Genomic DNA, 19,384 nt, shown 5'->3' with positions numbered 1-19,384 from the left:
TGGTGTAGAATTGGAGGAAGTAGTTTCAAAGTTCAATATAGCAAAGCAGGAGGAGGTGTGATGCTTGAAAATGCCACAATATCTTATAGGTATGAATTTAAAAAAAACACAAATATTTATTAAAAATCATTCAAGTATTTGCACAAGAAAAAAAAAAAACCACCCGGCAGAGATTTCAGTGCAATCACAATCAAAGTGCATCAGTGAGAAAAGGTGTCAGGCTTCGTGGTTTGACTTGTTTTCTGTGTCTTTGATGTAATACTTTTCTCAGTGTGTATTTACTGGAAAATACAGGCAAATATCCACTTTATGGATAATTAAAGTTTTTGTGTTTGACATTTAGGATCCAGAAAAGACATTCAGCAGTCAGTGGGAGCGCAGCGCCACCTCTGACCAGCCTTTCAACCTGCTGGGCTCGAACATGGAAGCCGTCGGTTCGGGTCAGACTCGGTACACGTCCGTCAGAGACGTGACGGTGAGGGAGGCGGAGAGCTCCGCCACGCTGGTGGGCCGCCACGCGTTGAAACCCACCGTCACGTTCCTGGAGACCATCAGGAAGCCGTTGGAGCTGAAACGCCCGGGGACGCTCCCCACGTCGAGCCAGACGAACGGCGCCACGGCGGCCGAGCGCAGGGAGACGGTAAAGCCGCGCTCATCCTCCTGGACCTTCGCCTGCAGAGCAAAACGCACCGTCAGAGAGAGGAACATCCAACCAGTCAGGAGCGACCAGCAGCATACCTTCCAAGAACTTGAAATGTTACATTATTAACTTGTGAGACAAACTTTAACAGAGTTGGTGAAAATATCCTGAAGTTCAGCCTTAAATTCTATAATTCAGTGTTCTTTATTATCCATTCCCCTTTTTTTTTTTTTTTTTAACGAAAGAAAACCCAGACCACATTGGATCCATTTTGGTCCACGGGCCTCAGGTTTACCAGCCCTATTTTAAAGATTATCATGTCTGATTTGAGTCTTTTGAGAACTTTATAGTCTGTAGTTGTGTTAAATATAAACTTTCCCTGTATTTCAGTTTGTGTCGGTGTAAAAAGGAGGCTCTCACGGTGATGTTGGGTCTCTGGAGCCCCCGGGCGTCTTTCGGGGAGCACAGGAAGTGGTGGTTGGTGGGACCCTGCTGGCTGCCGCCGGCGTCCTCCAGGCGGAAGGTGAGCAGGCAGGTGAGCCGGGTGCAGCGTCCACATCCTGCCAGCAGGGCGGCGACGGGCCGTCTGAACACGGGCACGGCGCTGCCCGCCGGCACGGGCACCAGGTCCGACTCCAGGCGGCAGACCGGATCCGGGTCGGACCAGGAATGCACGGTGACCTGATCGAAAAACCACAACGGGCCAGTTCTGATCACACGAAATCGACAAGCAAGAGACATGAAGGATGAAGTAAATTCACTGGTTTGTCATTTGAAATGAATTCCTCAGGTAAAACCGTACCACAGTCCTCAGCTTCAGCTCCTGACTCAGGTCTGAGACGGCGTAGACGAACATCGTGCCGTCGTCCTCGAAACCGACGGGGAGGACGGCGGCAAAGAAGCTCTGTGCGAAGTAATGCAGCATTTTCCACTTCCCACCAAACTCTGAAGACAGGAAACAGTAAAACGATCATTTAACAACAGCTGGATACACTTATAACTGATTCATAGCGCAGAAGATTCATCCTGTGTAACTTTTATCTGACAGTAGTAAAGAACTGAGGCTGCCAGTTTAACTTAAAGAGCTGACTGAATGAGTTTTAATTAAAATAAATACATGTGCTTGATCATTTTTGCAACAAAATGCATTGTGTTTTACAATATTTAAGGAATAGGAGCAACTGACACTGTGTTCCAATGTGGCTGAATGAATTCCTGGACTTCTTGCAATCACTATTTTTAAAAACCAAGCGGATTGCAAGTTGTCCATTTTTCTTTTTAAGCTAAAAATAGTGAAATTAGTGTGATTATGGTCAGTTTTATACATTCCAACAGAATTTTCTCAGTATAAACCGTGTTTAAAATGTTGAAATGAGTTTTAAGAGTGAAAAAATATGCTTGAACAACTCTTTAAGAGATGAACGAATAAACTGAAAACACGAACAACCCAATGATGCAAATGGTTGCTGTTTATATTCATTTTGGAGTCATTAATTAACCTAAAAAGCATGTTTTTAGACTTTCAAAACCCACAAATGCAGGGAGAACATGCAAACTCCACATAGAAAAGGCCTCCATCAACCACCACAACATGGTGCAGCTGGAGTTGGATATCAGGTCTGAGGATGCGTTCACTGACCGATGGACGACCAGGACGGCGCCTGCCAAATGTCATTGAGCTGCCAGTAGAGAGCGCCCATGGTGTAACCTTTGCCCTCGATGGCTTCGCTTCGACTCCTGCGGTAGAACTCGGTCTGGGTCTTCACACACTGCGCCTGCATGACCTGCACACGTCGCACGCCGTCAGCCGGGCTGTAATGTGGAGAGCTTCCATTTCCAGCCTCCCCCTCCTTCACCTGCGTGATGTAAAGCGTGTCCGTGAATCTCCTGAGCGGCTCGCTGGAGTTCGGCAGGTGGAAGTGCAGCGCCGCCTGCAGCAGCATCTGCTGGTTCCCGTCTTGGTGATGCTGGCGGTGAGACGAGAAGTTGCTGTCGTAGCTCCAGTCTTCTGACCTGGAAATCTGAAGAGGCGCGAAAACCCTTCGTCAGCACGTGAGTCGTGGGAAATGCAGATGTTAGAGATCTGCGGCTGCTGTTCGGTCACCGGCTGCAGGGTGGAGAAGGACGGCCACGACTGGAAGCCGTACTCGGAGGTGAAGCGCGTCCGGGGGAACGTCCTCCAGTCCCAGCAGTCCGCCAGGTAGCTGTAGAAATGGACGTCTCCGTAGAGAGGGTCGTAGGGGTCGGCGGCCACCCATCCTTCCTGCTCCGATTCGACCCCGTTCGTGGGACTGGAGACGAGAAACGGGCGGCTCTGGTCCTCCTGGAGGACACGCGTCGGAAAGAATGCAGTTTTTACAATAACATGAGGTTAGAAATGCACTTTACATATCCAGAGTCAGAACTGGTAGAACATTTTCTATGACTATGCAGCATAACGAAAAGCGACAGACCTGAAAGCAATTAACGCGACTTTTTATATTCTAAATTTGAGGACAACGCTTGAAAAAACAAAACTTTGGATTCTGTTCAAAATCTTATCGACTCCATTGAAAAGAAGGTTAAGGTTTAAGTTAGAAATATTTTGAATACGGAGCAAAGTTATAAACATTCTTTGAAAATGAGGTTATTTAATTAATATCTAATGTTATTGAAATAGAACAAAACCTCCAATAAAAAAAACAAACAAACATGTAACTCACAGTTTAGAAACAGTTCTCAGCAAACTGTTGTATGATTTCACACGTCAATAGCAAAGTAAAATGAATCACTTTGGAATTAAGCTCATCTGTGATCAACAAAAGAAGAGCACTTAATAACAAACTGGACACGTATGGCTTTGAATGTCCTTACTTGCTGGATCTATGCGAAACAAATAGCTGTTACATCTATTTGGGATGAGAATGAGTGTGCGTTAAGATGCTGCTTCTCTGTGTGATAATAAGTGATAAATAATCCTGATATTAAGAGTAAATATGTCTCTGTTTGTGAAGTGTCAATAGATCATCAGATGAGCTTCTGTTACTGAATATTCAGGATCAGTGGCGGCCTTCCTTTAAAACCACCCTGACATGATTCTGATCCTAAATCTTTGTAAACACAAAGACTGGGACTCTGACCTCTTGTACGATTTCCCTGATGTTGTTCACGTAAAGCGTCACGTAGTCTTTGAGGTACGTGGGCCTCTGGGGAGCGGGGATGTCGAACCAGTCGGTGGCCAGAGCCGCTTCGTTTTCATTGTTTCCGCTCCAGATTATTATGGAGGGGTGAGACTTCAGACGCCACAGCTGACGACAGACAAAGCAAATGAAATTAATAAGCCCATTTACATCCAGCAAACGTGTGTTTCGGCTCATCGTATCTCTGAAATGAAAGCTGAAACATCCACATATCTGATCTTGTTTTGTTCTGACTGATCACAGAATATAAAATAAATAACATAAAATAGAAGCTAACATTTAAATTTCGATCACAGATTAAGAGAAGCTGCTTCACTTCATCTGCTGTGTACTAAACACAATAGTGTGCCAAAAAAGTAAATTAATATGAAAATACTGGATTCATCTGCATTTGTACACTGTTCTCTGAACTCATTTGTTGTTTTTCATGTGTATAAATGTCATAGTTTACGCCTGCAGAGAGAAATTCTAATGGAAAGCACAAAGTCACCTGTTGGAGGACTTCCTCTCTGACGGTCTGGATGAAGTCAGCCTCGGTGGGGTACATCGCGCAGGCAAACATGAAGTCCTGCCAGACCTGGAGACACAGGTTTAAACACTTTAAAGCACCATCTGCGCTGCAATATGGCCGTGAGTCACGGCGCCGTTACACAATCTAAATCCTACAGAGACACAGTCATCGGCACAGAAAAGATGCTGCTGAACGCAAATACGAGACCTTTATCAATGATCCGAGCCTGTAAAAAATGATTATGATTATGAACAAAAAGCAGAATAATATGAAGAAAGCTGACTTTCTGCTGCAGCGCGCTGACTGAATGTAACACCCATAAAAGTACTTCATACAAAATACTCCTTTTCTGTGAGAGGACTCAGACATTTCTTATAATATATATATACTCGTATATATATATCTTATATATAACAGATTTAAAGCTAAACCATCAGTTCAGGAATACAGAGAGCACCTGAAACGACAGGTGTGAGCATGAGAAGGAAGACTGGCGGTTACCATGATGCCCATCTCATCACAGATGTGGTAGAATAGGTCCTGCTCGTACACGCCTCCTCCCCACACCCGGAGGGCGTTCATGTTCGCGTCCACCGCCGACTGCAACAGGTTTCTCAAACTGAGCAGCCGGAGAAGAGAAGCAGCCTCAGAATGAATGTCACTTTAAAAAAAAACATCTTCTGCCAAAGAGGAGCTTTTCAATGAGCACTCACACAGCGGGGGTCACCTGGTCCTGGAAGGAGTGGGCCGGGATCCAGTTGGAGCCTTTCAGGAAAATTGGCTTCCCGTTGACGCGGAAAAAAAAGCCCAAACCCGGAGTGCCGACAATCTGCCCCTGATAGAGATCCACCGTACGGAAATACACCTGCAACAGCAACACTCTCATTTCAGTGAACCGCAGACTGCCTGAGAACAGACTGAATAAAACACTGAAACACACAGAAATATTACAATTTGTAGCACAAAACTTCATCTTATGTAATAATTGGCACACATGTTTAATTATACAAACCAACCAAATCTGAAACATAGATACATTATCATGCTAACAAAGCTACAACAGTGTATAAAAGTTTGACCTCCGACCTTGGATGAGAATAAATCCTGAAATCCTTGGATGGTGAGATTGTAAAAAGGTTGTTCTCCGTGTCCGTTGGGCCACCACAACTTCACCTCCTTCTTCTGGAAGATGGAAAAAAAAAGAAAAGAAAAAAAACACACACACAAAGAGTGAAGCTCACAGAAATGTCATTCAAAGCTGAAATGAATCAGAAGACTTGAAATATCAATGCGTTTCGAAGCTTGTTTGCAGCCCTCAAAGCTCACTCCACATTATAAACACATACACTATAGATAAAAATGTATTTTCGTCTTCTTTCTGTGATCGGACTGACAGTTCCCTTTAAAACCAGCTCAGAGCGCACGGTGCCCCCACACAACCGCCAGTCATTTTGAGGTGTGAAGGTTTAAGTTGGACACCAGAAGCGGAGCGCGTCTTTCGCTCAAAACATGTCCTCCTCTGGGAGGAGCGTCGGCCTCACACAGTGAAAGACTCCAGAATCTGGAGAGACGTCAAGACTTCAGTGGCTGAAGTGATACTTTTAACTGTCTTGTACAGTCTCTTATATTTTCTAACACACGACATGCCAGCTTCACGCACCGTGTATATATGTAAGACGAGGACGGTTTTGGTTTTTCCAGAGAGAAACTTGGCCTGGTAGGTTTGCTCCGAGCCCAGCTCGGGGATGGAGACGGTAATCTGGCTTTCGGTCGGCTGGACGGCGTCCACAAGAAGCTCGACCTGCACGGTCCACTCAGCGCTCCTGTAATCTGGACATCGGGATAAAGATATATAAGACAGAAAAAGAAGAGGAGCGGCACAAATGATGTGAGTACATGAAATCTCATACCGAGAAGACATTTAAGAGCAGGGGGAAGAAAGCAGGCAGGTGTTTCAAGGGAGACTTTGGTGAATCTACATCTATTCCTCTCCAGATAACCACAGTGTTAACTGAACTACAGGGTTGGGGTTTAACCCTTAATGGTGGATTAAAGGTTGATGAAGCGCTGGACTCACTGTAGAGAGGAACACAGGAAACCTGGACGAGCCGCAGGGCGTCGAAAGCCTCCAGGCGAACCGGCCTCCACAGCCCCACCGAGGGAAACGAGGGGCCCCAGTCCCAACTGAAGGAGCTCTGCGCCTGCGCCCGAACACACCGAGAAGCTCACCGGTTCAATACCAACACAGGATGGGATTGTTCCAGTTTATGTCCTCAAGCATCTTTCTTCTGCTGATGTGTTTACATCTTTCCGTAGGTAAAACCTGGAAGGACGTACGTACTTTCCTGATGAAGTTGACGTGGCATTCCCCGTGCTGGACCTCTGGAGGACACTCAGGAGGAACTCTGTATGGGTGAGCTTTTCTCTGCTCCGAGGCGTAAAGAACCGGAGAGAGAAAACGGACCTCCAGCACATTCTCACCGTCCTTCAGCAAATCTCTCACCGAGAAGTCCTGCACAGCGAAGAACAGACAGGAAGCTGAGCGCGCGACGCACCGACGTGAGGGAGGAAACGACAGAACCGAGAGCGGAGGGCTCCACTCACGTATCTGAGGAACATGTTGTCCGTCGTCCCCACGGCGATCCCGTTGAGAGAGACGGTGGACACGGTGTCCACGCCGTCAAAGACGAGCAGCACCTTCCGCTTCAGCCTGGTCGAGTGGAAAATAAGCACTTAGGTGGGGAGGCAGGGCACGAGAAACTGGAGGGAAAGATAACTGTCCAGACCTGAGGGAGGCGGGGACAGAGAAGGTGGTGGTGTAGGTCCAGTTCTCCAGCGAAATCCACCGATAGGAGACATCATTGAACCTGTAATAAGGATCCTGACAGACCAGCAAGGAGGGCGTTCAGTCGGTCAGAAGGATTATTTCTGATGTTAACTATATTCTTCTGATTCAAAGTTAAGAAATAAGAAAATTACGGAGGACTTAAAGGTGCTGTAGGCAGGATTCCGAATCTCGATTTGACCCATCTAAGATGGCGATTTGAAACCCAGCACAGCCAATCTTGTCCTGTTTTCTCTGACATCACGCCCTTACGCAAGTTAAGCCCCTCCCACAAGAACGTGCGACGAACGACCCTCGACCAATCACGGTTAGAACCTCAGGGGCTCTTCTGATTGGTCAAAGATACCTGGAGCTGTCGAGATTCCTTTTCAGCTCAGAACAGAGACGGATGGAAACGCTGCGCCCTCGCGGTAGTGCAATTATGCTACACTCCTAAAGGATTATCAATGGATACTCTAACATTTAATCCAAAGAAAACACAGAAAAATTAGCATTGACTAGCGAAATCCTGCCTACAGCACCTTTAAGTTGCATCCAAGACATGAAAACCCCGAAATTTTGAAGTGAGTGTTGTTTTGCTTCCTTTTCAGATAAAGTAATTTAAGTGGATATTACATGTTTTCATTGGACTTTTTGGTGAAATTTTGACCAGAATAGTTACTGTGCAATCCATTTAATGCACTTAAGCAAAAGATAATACTGAAAGCAGGCCGGTTTTCTGAAGATTCTGTTGATATTGTATGTACACTAAAGAAAAATATAAACGCAACACTTCTGTTTTTGCTTCCATTTTTCATGAGATGGACTTAAAGATCTAAAATTCATTCCAGATAGACTATATTACCATTTCTTTCAAACATTGTTCACAAATCTGTCTAAATGTGTGATAGTGAGAACTTCTACTTTGCTGAGATAATCCATCCCACCTCACAGGTATGCCACATCAAGATGCTCATCAGACACCATGATTAGTGCACAGGTGTGCTTTATACTGCCCACAATAAAAGGCCACTTTGAAATGTATACGTATATTGGCAATTCATGCCTCCTTCCTGGAATCTCTGACTATTACTTGCTGTATCTTTTCATGCTTTTGTGATTTCTTATCCTGGTATTTCTTTGCTTTTTTGATGATCATTTTCTTAAAAGCAGGGGATTTTTTTTTCTCTGTCCGGCAATTTGTGACATACTTCGGGTCTTTTCTGCTATATTGATTCTTTATTTCTCATTCTCCACCACATCTGCTTGATTTTGTTGGATTGAGTCATTATGAGGGTATTTTTTCCCCTCAAAATTTGTGCTCTCTTGTGTCTTATTCATATTACCTTTATTATTTTTATGTTCTTAATCCACATCCACTCAGGTAATCAATTATTGATTTCAATTTTTTCTCCAAGGTTACATAAAATGTTCTTTTCATGCAACTCAACTGATATTTTTAATGTTGTTCAGACCATTCAAGCTACAGAAATGATTGCAGTTAAATACTCGATATCCATGCTACCTTCAAAGTTACTGGAATCTTTCCCCGACTCTCATGACTGTTGATAAGTTGAAATTTAAATTTTACCAGTCCAGCCAACTCCGGGTGAAACTTGGAGTGCACGAGGCCCCTGAACTAAAATGTTAGTGACACCCCTGCTTTAAAGACACTGATTCAAGTTGTACCAAAAGATGTGACCAGTGGAGTCTATTTAACTGTTTGGAGGCTTCACTGTTATGTGTCTTTTTGAGTTGTTTAACTTTGCATTCTTTTAGTATCACTTTGTAAACACGCTTGTCTTGCTTTTTGTATTCCATGTTCCCCACTCCCTCTTACTGAGCGGCCATAAAATCATGACCAATAGAAAGTTGTTTCTCTACCACATAAAAATACGGATGGTTCACACAGCGGCGGCAGCGGAGCGACTGTCTGACCTGAATGTATCCCTGTTGCTGCAGGGCGGAGTGAACGCAGCCGGGCACCTGGACGGGTAGAGACACGGACCTGTTGGAGTTCCTCAGACTCCATTTCCCGGTCAGACTCAGCTGGGAAGAAAACTCAGAGAAAACCCCTCCGAACACACACCACAGAGCGGGAAGACAAAGCCTGACGGCCAGTCTCATGGTTCGAGCGTCCCCGCGAGACAGAACCCTCTTCAAAGGATTCAAACGCTTGCTTTTATCCCGTCGTGTTTACAGATGGCTGACTTCCGGGTTCCTCATGTGACGCGCGGTCAGCTGACCAAGCAAGGAAACGCCTGGTGCAACATGTGTCTTTTGTTGGATGTTATGGGAAACATATTTTAAGAACCATTTATTCAGGAAAAAAAATAATGTTACAGGGGGGAACAGTGGTGTGCACAGCCTCGCAGCAATGCACCTGGTTCAAGTCCGGGATCAAAATGATTTTCAGCTGCACAGGTTGTCCGTCCGGTTGACCCGTGATGAACTGGTGACCTCAACTCAAACTCAAATCTACACGTTGTATAGTTTCAGAGTTCATCCTCACATGGCCACTGGGAAGCTCTGGTGTAGAACTCATTCAGTGGTGCGTTTACCATTCATCTGGAGTCTTCGAGTTGCCTCTTATGCAATCAGTGTTTCACATTTGAAAACCTAAAACACTTCATGCCCATTTTTCTAAGATACAGCAAATCTTACTGATCAAAAATAGTTAAACCAAAAGTTTCACATGACTCAGAAGACACTTAAACATGCTATAGAATTGCATCAGAGGAAAATACAGTTCATAATGCTTTAACTTCAGGACAGTTGCCACACTTGAATAATGGATTTCACTAAACCTCCAAACTCCTTTAAAAAGACTACGACCAACTTTTATAAGGAAAACTTTATCAAGACATTCTCCATATTCCTTGTGTTTGGGCAAAGACTATCAAAAAGTGTATTGCTTGATGCAGTTTAAAAATGAACCCATTTCAGGCATCAGAATCTTAAGAAAATGACAAACTGCTTCACAAAAAACAAACCTTCATTTTTCCACAACTCCTTCCCGTGTTTCACATGAAATACAAAGACACCAACGATGACTGGCATGTGCAAATGAATCTTACTTGAAGAAAACACACCCAGTCCCGTTTTTATGGTTTAAGTAACTTTATTGAAGGGAAAACTAAAATGAAACACAGCCACAAGTTGATTATCAACCATTAGCTTTGCATCAAGATTTTTAGGGCTACAAGAAGACAGTGTTCAAGTGGGCATAAAACTAACTGCTCAACTACTGGCTTCTAAATAACAAAAATAGAAAAAAAAAACCAAAAACAAATCAAAATCTTTTGAGGGGAACCAAATTTTTCCAACTGATCAGTCTTACACTCCATTTATTTTTGCAGAAACATAATAGCCTACCTTTATAAACATGCATAAAATACAACATTGAAGTTCTTATATTTTATTTCCTTACATTGATATATAACTGCCGTGTTTTTCTGTACACACACTTTGATAGTGGAATAAGATACACCTGTTTTTCCCCCAACCCCAGGTAATAGAATTCCTATACTACTGATCAGAAGGAAAAACTGACGTCACACCAGTTTGGGAGACAGATACGAATTTGTGGGCCAGATTTCGGTGGGATTTAGGCCAATGTGAAACTCCTGAAATTCTGAATTCACATAAACGGCAAAATACAGGCTTTGCTACAAGTGCTCTTTGAACCTCTGCCCCCGGTGAAGCCGCCATCGACCTCAGGATGTATCGAGGCTGCGGCGCTCGCAAGACGGCGGCTGCATCAGATTCTACCAAGTGTGTGCAGAGTAAAATGACAAACTTCACCAATTTCAGTTCGAAGAAAAAAAAACAAAACAAAACAAAAAACCCAAAGGAAACAGAAACCTCTCACTGGTGCATGCTCAAGGTGAGTGTTCAGAGCCAAGACTTGCGTTTAATTTTTTTCCTTTTTTCAAAGCTCCATACAGAACGGGAGTTGAAACTCAACAGAAACTGGCACATGTCCTAGAGAGAGAAAGAAACACTATCTTCTTAAGAGCGCGCAGGTGGGGGGGGAAAAAAAACAAAAAACAAACAAGAAACGGAAGGGGGTAAAATGCTCCAATGCTCAACCCCCTTCTCCCAAAAATAAAAAGTGAAAAAGAGCAGAATCCCGGAATTTTAAGTCTGAACCAGCGACATTGTTTTCCACCAGCTTTCCACATGACGCCATCACATCGCATACTTTTGTGTCCAATCTTTCGCCATTTTGAAGTATCTGTCAACACAAGAACAAACACTCCACGTTACCTCCACATCAGATGTGTCCACACAGTCAATCACAGAAGTCTGAGAGCACATGCCACCAGGCTGCACAATACGAGGAAAACATGCCATCATGTCGAGTGTTTTGATGAAGACGCAACTTGAGGGAAATAGGTAAACTCTAAATGATATAAACCCGCTGTATTTTTGAGTCATACTTTGCTAATTTGAGTAAAGACTGTTTTCAGAGACAATCAGCTGACAAAGCTATCACAGGCTCTCTGGTTTGAATGTGAATTCTACTTTTATGAGATAACTTTCTAGCCTCATCTTCTGATTTGGACACTTGTCTTATTGAGTAATAAAATATCAGGTTTTTATAAAACTAGAACAACCTGCATAAATCACAACGATTCCTGACCTTGAATGGGGAAGCTTGGTAATTTATCTCTGTAGTTTAGTGAGCCAGCCTGGAGAAACTTTTCTGGTTCAACACAGTGCACCATGATATATTCCACCAATCGCATTAAAAGTTATTGCAGAGTCTCAGTTTTCATGCCGAGTTAGTGGCTACACGCTCACATGCAAACAAATGGAAGCTTCACAACTAATTCAGGCGGTTAAAAAAAAGAAAAAAACAAAACAAGTCTCTTTCTTCAAAGTGAAAATAGTTGACACACTGCAGACTTCTGGTGGCAGACATTGTTCAACAGAGCATCAAGAGAGCTCTCATGCGACAACATTTGAACTAAATCATATTAATTGTTTCTATGTGGCAATTATTCATAGTTTTGCATTCATTAGTTTATTTTAAGGCATTGAGGAAAAATGCACTGCCAAGACCTGTCGCTAAAAGCTGACTTGTCATTGTCTGCTAAACTTCATGTTCAGTCATCACTGCCAAAAGAGATGCTTTTCAAAAGGTGGTCACTTCTTGAATCTTATGCAATACTTTGTAATTTTTAATCATCTCAAAGGCTCATTCTTATTTGGTTATTCAACTCAAGTTTATTCAAATCCAAAATTTATCGATCAAGAGCTTCTTTATGATTTATAAACATGCCCGTCTGGGAAATATTTTACTTTGCCTTAAATATATATTTAACACTAATTTTTTCATTTTATATCTTTTCAGTAGCTTATTTCATTCGTCCGTCACCAACTTTAATTTCATACACTGGATGTGTGTAGGTGTGATTCCACTTGGAATATATATCCATCATAAATCCTTTGTAAAGCTCTGAGTTGCAGTTTGTAATCTGAAAAGAGTCATATAGACAAAAACCTGAGCAGGGAATTTCATGAATTGGTTAAATACAACAAAATGTGGTTGATTACTATGGAATCACAATCGTTTGGTCACCGACCGACTCCACCTCTGAGGGGACAGATTAGAGTTGCAGCACACGGCACTCTTAAGGCCCGTCCATGCTTCACACGACCGCGTGGGTGCGCGTTGGTCCGCGTGACGTAAAAATCGTCATGAATTCCTGTCCGCTAGGGTCCGCGCGGACCGATCCGCGGACGTCCGCGCAGCAGCCAGAATTTGAGACCGCGTTGCGCATTGCGCGCAGGTCGCGGAAGTGTGCGCCTGCGCCAGAGCGCCATAGCAAACAAAACATGACGGTAAACGTGAAAGTAGACGGAGCTCCAGCCTGATGGCTCCACTTAAAGACACCGAAAGAGTGAAAAACTCGTGGAAAGAGAGAGCAGACTGTCTGGAGGGAGGAGGAGGTCTGCAGACAGAAGTGAAAAAGTAACTAATCGCTCCGGCGCCGCCCCGCGATTCAGAAATGGAAAAAAAAAAAGGCTAAATAAACTTTAATACTTAAAGATAATGTACTGATAATGTATGTGCTTAATTCTCTCTAAATAATCCGTAATAAAGGAGCAGATAAACAGTCTGTAGAGCCGGAAAAGCTTCTCGAGGCTGCGTGGATCACCGCGCCTGCATGAGACGCGCACAGCTGAGCTCAAAATGTAGCATGGGAGAAAGCGCGTCCGCATTGGTGGTGCGCGGACCTTCCAAAGCGGACGCGTTAACGCGTACATGTGAAGCATGGACCAGCCTTTAGGACTTCAACAGAACCAAACCTCTGGTTCAGCCACAGGGGCCAGGGCATCACAACACATCCAATCCCACAGCACTTAGCCAAGATGCAGCGCTGCTCTCGGCCTTACCCTAAAGCATGGCATACTTCGTTGTCCACTCCTGAGCTAGTTTATTGTACCTGACAGAGTGACACCGGGTTACACAGAGCCCAACATGGGAATCTGAATCCTTCACAGTCCACTGCAGCATCACACTTGTGGAAAACATGCACCAGGAGTTTTTTCCCCCCTGCCTTTTGAAAGGCGAGATCCGTCGTTTCCATACTCGTGTGGCGAACACATACTTACTTATTTTTATCTGTTTTGTAGATTCGTGCGATCTCTGGCACTAGCGGGTCGTCAGGGTTTGGGTCACATAGGAGTGAGCAAATGGAGAGAAGAACTACGAGAAACAGAAAAACCATTCAACTTATTTTTTTTCATATGTATTCAATATGCAGATGAGGTTTACACAGACTAAACAAACACCTAATCAATGCATTTGGAAAAATTACAATAAAATATTCAACATGATAAGGTCATTTTGTTTAGCTTTGATTTTTAGCTTATGCCATGAAAATCTAAAATATTACATTTCAAGATCTTTTAAACCAGATTCCATAATTAAACACTATCAAGTTAAGTTTGTGTTTGAGAGTACAAATAATAAAAATTCACTAAATGAAATAAATTCTTTAGATGATAGATATTATGCACAAAGATATTAAGTGGATGGCAACACTACGCAAAAAAAAATAAAATCGCAAAACAGATCATTTCACTAAGATTTGTACCTTTAGAAATAGTAAGTGCTGGAGACCACTGTGATCTGAGAATATCCAGACAGATACTGCCATTACTGTTAATATTTGGGTGGTAAATTCTCGTTGTAAATGCCACCTGAGGAGAGAGAGGGAGGTATTGGGAAAGATAGACACAAAAGAAAAAAGTTAACTGAAGTAGTCACGCAACATGTCAACGTTATGCAACTCCAATTCCTCCACACAAAGCCGTGACGTTTGACTTGACAGTCACCTCGGCTCCTTCAGATTTTTGTTTTTGCTTTTGCAACTACATGTATCTCCAAGCGCTGAAAACACTTTCGCAATGCTTGCCTGTCAGGTTCGGTTTCACTTCCAAGAAGTGCTTGTTGATGTTCACCAGAAACATAATCAACTGTTGTAGATTAGCCCCCAGGGTCTGATATTCATACTTTTACTGCATGAAGAACACAGTGAGTGGGCGATTCGAAAGGCAAATGACGGGTTACCTTCAATCACCTGAACTTGGCAAAACACTGTTAAGGGTGTGACCATTAAGAGTGACTTACCTTTGGCGGTTTGAAGGGGTAGTCTGTGGGAAAATGGATTGTCAAGAAGAAAACGCCTCCCTGATATGGACTGTCACACTGAAAACAACATGTTACATACTTCAGAAAGGAGTCATCAACACCCCACGACCACACCTAACTATAAAATGAAATTGCAACCCTTCACTCAAGATTACATTTGAGTGAGCAAAAACTAAACTTCAACCCCAAACAAAACAAACAAGTATGTCATGAAGCATCTACTTACAGGCCCCATGATTGTGGCTTGCCAGTGAAACACTGCAGAGGAGGAGGGAGAGGTTAAATGTTAGAAAGGTATGCGATACAACAGGAAGTAGATTAAAAAAAAAACAATCCTGACAACTTCTCGGTGAGAGTTCATCCAACATTCGTCTTAGCCATTATCAGTCAGTTCATTGAAAAATCAGTGCTGGAATTACTCTGAAGGTATTTAAAATAGAAATGAGGGTGATGAGGGTGGCTCATAGGTGACAGGTAGTTTATCATTTCAGGCTGGACTTGGGTCATCCGGGTCGGAGAAGTAATACATACTTGGTTTTATTTCCTATTTGTCTGGGGCACTTACTGTCATCACCCACTGGGCCGGCTGAGCACTGTGCTGGAGGGTCACGAGCCAGGTCATTCAGCTCCTGTAATGAGAGGTTTGGAACAATAACTAATTAGTCCTCCATGTGATCTTCAGAGACAAATCGGTGAGAAGATGCACTCTGAAAACCACGCGCACAACTGAGCGGCACTTAACATCCAGAGTACAAATGCCTCGAAGTCTTCAGGAAGGGGAGATTGCCACATGAGAAACTGTACTCCACTTATTCTAACACTTTTCTAAGGTCAGGGGGCCAACTTGTTTTCGACCAGGACACCCTATGTGGATAAGGCTATGCTTGCCCTGGGGTTGTCAAAATCACATTTCCAAAGGCTAACAAAAACATCAGAAGAAACAGTCCGACCAAGGACATTCATCATGTCTGTTATTTAGAAGGCCTCTTGTGGGAGTGGTTAAGTCCAGTGTTTGGCTTATACAATGTTCTCATAAAACAGATCAGAAACAATTTTGAGGGAAGGTTAAACTACTGCTGTACATGAACAACAATATGAAGCAAGTAAGGAACAATTGTGTTTTATGATACTTGTAATCTTAACTGTGATAAGGAATTTTCCAAGATCACGGTGCGACACATGGCCCACATCACCCCAGAGTCACAACAAGCATGACTGAAACTGACTCCAATGAGGATGAGGGAATTTACATAAATGTGGAAGCAAACTGAAGGTTTTATTATTCAGTGTGTGCAAGCAAATCACATTGAAAGAAGAACTTCCACTTGGGAGTTTGGGGCCATGTAGTGCAGCATTTGGTCTGCTTGACATCAAAAGAGCAGTTGAGGTTGATAATTTATAAACTGCAACATATGTTAAAAAAAAAAAAAAAAAAGCACAAAGCCCAGCACACATTTAACAGAAGATTAAAACAAGAAAAAGCTCAAAAGACCAAGTGATTTTGTGGTATAGATTTCCAACCGAAAGTCTGATACTGTTGAGACTTGAAAATCCTGCGAAGTAAAACAAAGAATTGTGGAGATACTTATTTCCCCAATTGTGACTACTTAAATATGAATCAGTCACAGGTAGTTTACTCTCCAAGATGACAAAATACATTTAAAAAAAAATTGTTGAGGGGAAAACAAGACATTCCAGGTTTGGAAGAAACTTTAAACCTACTGTTAAATATGGCGATCCTATTTTGAAGCCACATGGTCCACCCCTGGACATTTACTGTATACTATACAGCTTGTTATTTTTAGGTCAACAGTTATTTTGGAGAGAGAGGGAAAGTTGGAGGCCTCCGCCCCACCCTGGCCGTCTTTGTACACACAAATTTACAAGGAAGTTTGGCGATTTCCCTGAAGGAATCTTCTCGTCAACAGAGTGAAGGAACGAAACCAGAGTACTTCTCAGGTTCTCTCTCTACTGCTGTCAATTTCCTCCATTAAAACTAGCTGAGGGCAGTTCTCCACAGCACACCCCGTGATGTCCACAGACTGAGAACAAATACGTTTACATACCAAAGAAATGTTTCATGAAGGCATCAGCAGCAGCCCTGACTGCTAACACGGACACACAGTGATATGAGTCATGGGTTCTGGTAAAGGCTGATTGTACAGGATTTTTGAGGAGGTTTCACTCAAACACGACACCCGTATCAAACCTTATTTCGAGCCCTAGAACAGCATTCTTTAAAACTATCCGTGTCTTCGTGTATTGGAATGAAGAGTTAGGCAATCCATGCGGCCTCTTCACCCTCGCGGCAAACACACCGAAGCGGCTAACAGCAACGTGCTAGCTTCGTCGTGTTTGCCAACCGAATATGATCTGTTAGAGCCGGGCCCCGCTAGTGGTGAACAAATATGACAAGTCAGTAACTCATTCTTAACCCAACCGGTTTACAAATGTGGATTTAACACATAGGCAGGTAGACACGTTTCACCGCCTTGTTTTAACCGGAAAAAGCAGTACCGAGAGCGGTAACCGAGAAGCGCGAAGTCAGCCTCACATTCGATAGCTGAGGGGATCCTGAAATTACAAACGAGTCTGTCGAGGAACTTGAACTCGACCTAAAATATCCAGATTAGACAAGAAAACAAAATTGGATAGATTAAAGAACAGGTATTTGGCCATACCTTCCATTTTTAACAAAAGTGTAAAAAGATAGTATAAGTTGCGTCTAAAACAACATACTAGATCAAAAGCTTCGAACTTTTTTTAAATCCGGATTGGTTACTACAAACGCAAAAAAAACAAAAACTAGCACTTCTATGAAAATAAGTCATTTTGTGACGGCAAAGAAACTCGACGGCGATCTCAGAGCTACTCGGAAAAACACGAGTCTTGAAAGATTTCTTATCTTGACGTTAGGGTCGAGACAAAACAGTCCGAGTTTGTACGAACACCAAGTAAATCACTGGGACGGTAATCTACAGTCAGTTTCATGAGAATATTTAACTTCAACAGGTCAAACTAGCTCACTTTTCGTAGCTTTCGCTATCCCACATTCAAGATATAATCGAGGCCAACGTGGAAAACAAACTCAAGCGATAAGTCTACAAAACTTCACCAAGAAGCTTAGTATTTTAAGTGAATAAAAAGCAGATTGTAGATATAATTAATACCACCTGTATGGGAAAGAAGTGTATAGGGAAAAAAACGGGTTCCTTCTGATCTATCGAATCGCAGGCAAACTTCAAGGGCTTCGGTTAGCTGCATTGTGGGAGGCTAGCGCGGCGAGCTAACGCGGCTAGCCAACATTAACACCGACAGTCTCCTTACCTTGTGGATCCTTTTTAGGGCCATCCTCTCTCTGACTTCTGCTCCTCAATGTTAAGCTTTTCCGATCCAAGTGCGAGGGTTCAAGCGTGATATGCCAGGAATATCCGCTCCCTCGTTAAATAATTGACGCCGTGTCAACTCGACGGCCTTTCTTTTTCGGGCTAGCTGACTAGCAGCAAGCTAAAAAACTACGTATGCTGGAAGGCGCTTCACAAACGACAGGCAGTCCGTCGAGAACTCCTGTGAATTTATCGGGTGTGTAACGCTCTTATCTCTATCCTTTCGCCGGAGGTGGAGCAAAGGTGAGTGCCAGACGAAGAAAGCCGGTCAATGGCGGCGGCGGCGGCGACGGAGCTCCTGTTGTCTTGGTTTCGGTCGCGGCTGTTTATCCAACTAGCGGCGGTCGGCTGTACGGAGGCTTTATGACGTGCGGCAGGCGGTGCAGCTCGTGCAGCTGGCTGCGCCGGGTGCGCAGTGACGGGCCGGATGTGATGGCAGATTGGTTACAAGCTTGTTAGAGAAAAAAACACACACATACACACCTAGCAAGGCTAACCAGACCTGACAATTAAGCCTTAGAATTACCTCAATTTAATCGACTTTTTCTCTCTTTTTTGATTGAAATATCATCAACTTAAAATACATTTTCTATAATGTTATTTATTGTATAAACTGTAATCCTGTTAGATACATCACGCCACATCCAAGTATCTCCACTCTCTTTAATTCAAAACATTAAAGCTTAATTAATTTTATAATTTCAGGTCAAGGTAAGTAAGGACAGATTCTTGAGCCCCTAAAGGCAAAATGTCACTGGAACGACAATACACAGATTAAAAGGTGGAAAATGACCATATAGAGAAGATAAACTATTTTTAAAATGAAGTGGTAGAAACTGAACCAAAAGAGAGAAAATAAAATTAACTTCATTCTAAGATATTGACAAAAATTCTCACTAATTCAATTTATTTATTCAATGTATGCAGCTGCACGGTGTGACAGTAGTTTGTACTCTGGCCTCACTGCAAAGGTCATGGGTTCAAATACCAAAAATTGCTTTAATTGCTCCATAACGAGAAGGTCTCGGTACTCCAGTGTCCCTCCAAGAGTCCGAAAACATACACCATGGATCCCTGAGCAAGACCCTCGACCTACATGACCTCCCCCAAGTGCTTCCCTATTGGTGGATCAGTTCGGTGAAGCAATTTCTCCATATGCAGTACCTTAATATGATTAA

At 43.1% G+C, this 19,384-nt stretch overlaps 2 protein-coding genes across 3 annotated transcripts; both read right to left on the bottom strand.

Moving 5' to 3' along the window:
* Positions 1-98: 98 nt before the first annotated feature.
* Positions 99-9,377, bottom strand: manba (mannosidase, beta A, lysosomal). The gene is made up of 17 exons (XM_030117678.1): positions 9,093-9,377; positions 7,117-7,211; positions 6,935-7,040; positions 6,672-6,842; positions 6,408-6,531; positions 5,991-6,160; positions 5,417-5,512; positions 5,044-5,195; positions 4,832-4,949; positions 4,310-4,396; positions 3,760-3,927; positions 2,745-2,963; positions 2,497-2,661; positions 2,280-2,424; positions 1,443-1,585; positions 1,061-1,321; positions 99-672 (listed from the first exon to the last, which is right to left on the bottom strand). Exons 1-17 carry the CDS (start codon positions 9,279-9,281, stop codon positions 442-444), a joined length of 2,640 nt encoding a protein of 879 aa, XP_029973538.1. The 5' UTR covers positions 9,282-9,377; the 3' UTR covers positions 99-441.
* A 1,698-nt stretch (positions 9,378-11,075) lies between these two features.
* Positions 11,076-18,583, bottom strand: LOC115406767 (ubiquitin-conjugating enzyme E2 D2-like). 2 transcript variants are annotated; one of them, XM_030116992.1, is made up of 7 exons: positions 18,148-18,581; positions 15,386-15,449; positions 15,047-15,078; positions 14,800-14,877; positions 14,264-14,369; positions 13,779-13,872; positions 11,076-11,391 (listed from the first exon to the last, which is right to left on the bottom strand). In XM_030116992.1, the coding sequence occupies exons 1-7, from the start codon at positions 18,169-18,171 to the stop codon at positions 11,346-11,348; spliced, it is 444 nt and encodes a 147-aa protein (XP_029972852.1). In that variant the 5' UTR covers positions 18,172-18,581; the 3' UTR covers positions 11,076-11,345. The 2 variants fall into 2 exon arrangements, with proteins under 2 accessions (XP_029972852.1, XP_029972851.1); XM_030116991.1 differs by lacking the exon at positions 11,076-11,391 and adding an exon at positions 13,357-13,609 and having other exon boundaries at positions 18,148-18,583.
* Between the last annotated feature and the right edge of the window lie 801 nt (positions 18,584-19,384).

The sequence above is a fragment of the Salarias fasciatus genome, chromosome 19, assembly GCF_902148845.1.
Source record: "Salarias fasciatus chromosome 19, fSalaFa1.1, whole genome shotgun sequence".
NCBI classification, from domain to species: domain Eukaryota; kingdom Metazoa; phylum Chordata; class Actinopteri; order Blenniiformes; family Blenniidae; genus Salarias; species Salarias fasciatus.
Note: the sequence above shows the minus strand (reverse complement) of the source record. Positions and strands in the feature narration are given on the sequence as shown.

Coding starts and splice junctions, on each gene's coding strand:
- manba (XM_030117678.1), bottom strand. CDS start 9,281: ATGAGACTGGCCGTCAGGCTTTGTCTTCCCGCTCTGTGGTGTGTGTTC. Junction 7,041..7,116: donor TCTGTCCCCGCCTCCCTCAG/GTCTGGACAGTT, acceptor CCACTCGACCAG/GCTGAAGCGGAAGGTGCTGC. Junction 1,586..2,279: donor GCCGTCCTGGTCGTCCATCG/GTCAGTGAACGC, acceptor TCCTGTCTTCAG/AGTTTGGTGGGAAGTGGAAA.
- LOC115406767 (XM_030116991.1), bottom strand. CDS start 18,171: ATGGCCCTAAAAAGGATCCACAAG. Junction 14,370..14,799: donor ACCCCTTCAAACCGCCAAAG/GTAAGTCACTCT, acceptor CTCTCTCCTCAG/GTGGCATTTACAACGAGAAT. Junction 13,873..14,263: donor AGCACTTACTATTTCTAAAG/GTACAAATCTTA, acceptor TGTTTCTCGTAG/TTCTTCTCTCCATTTGCTCA.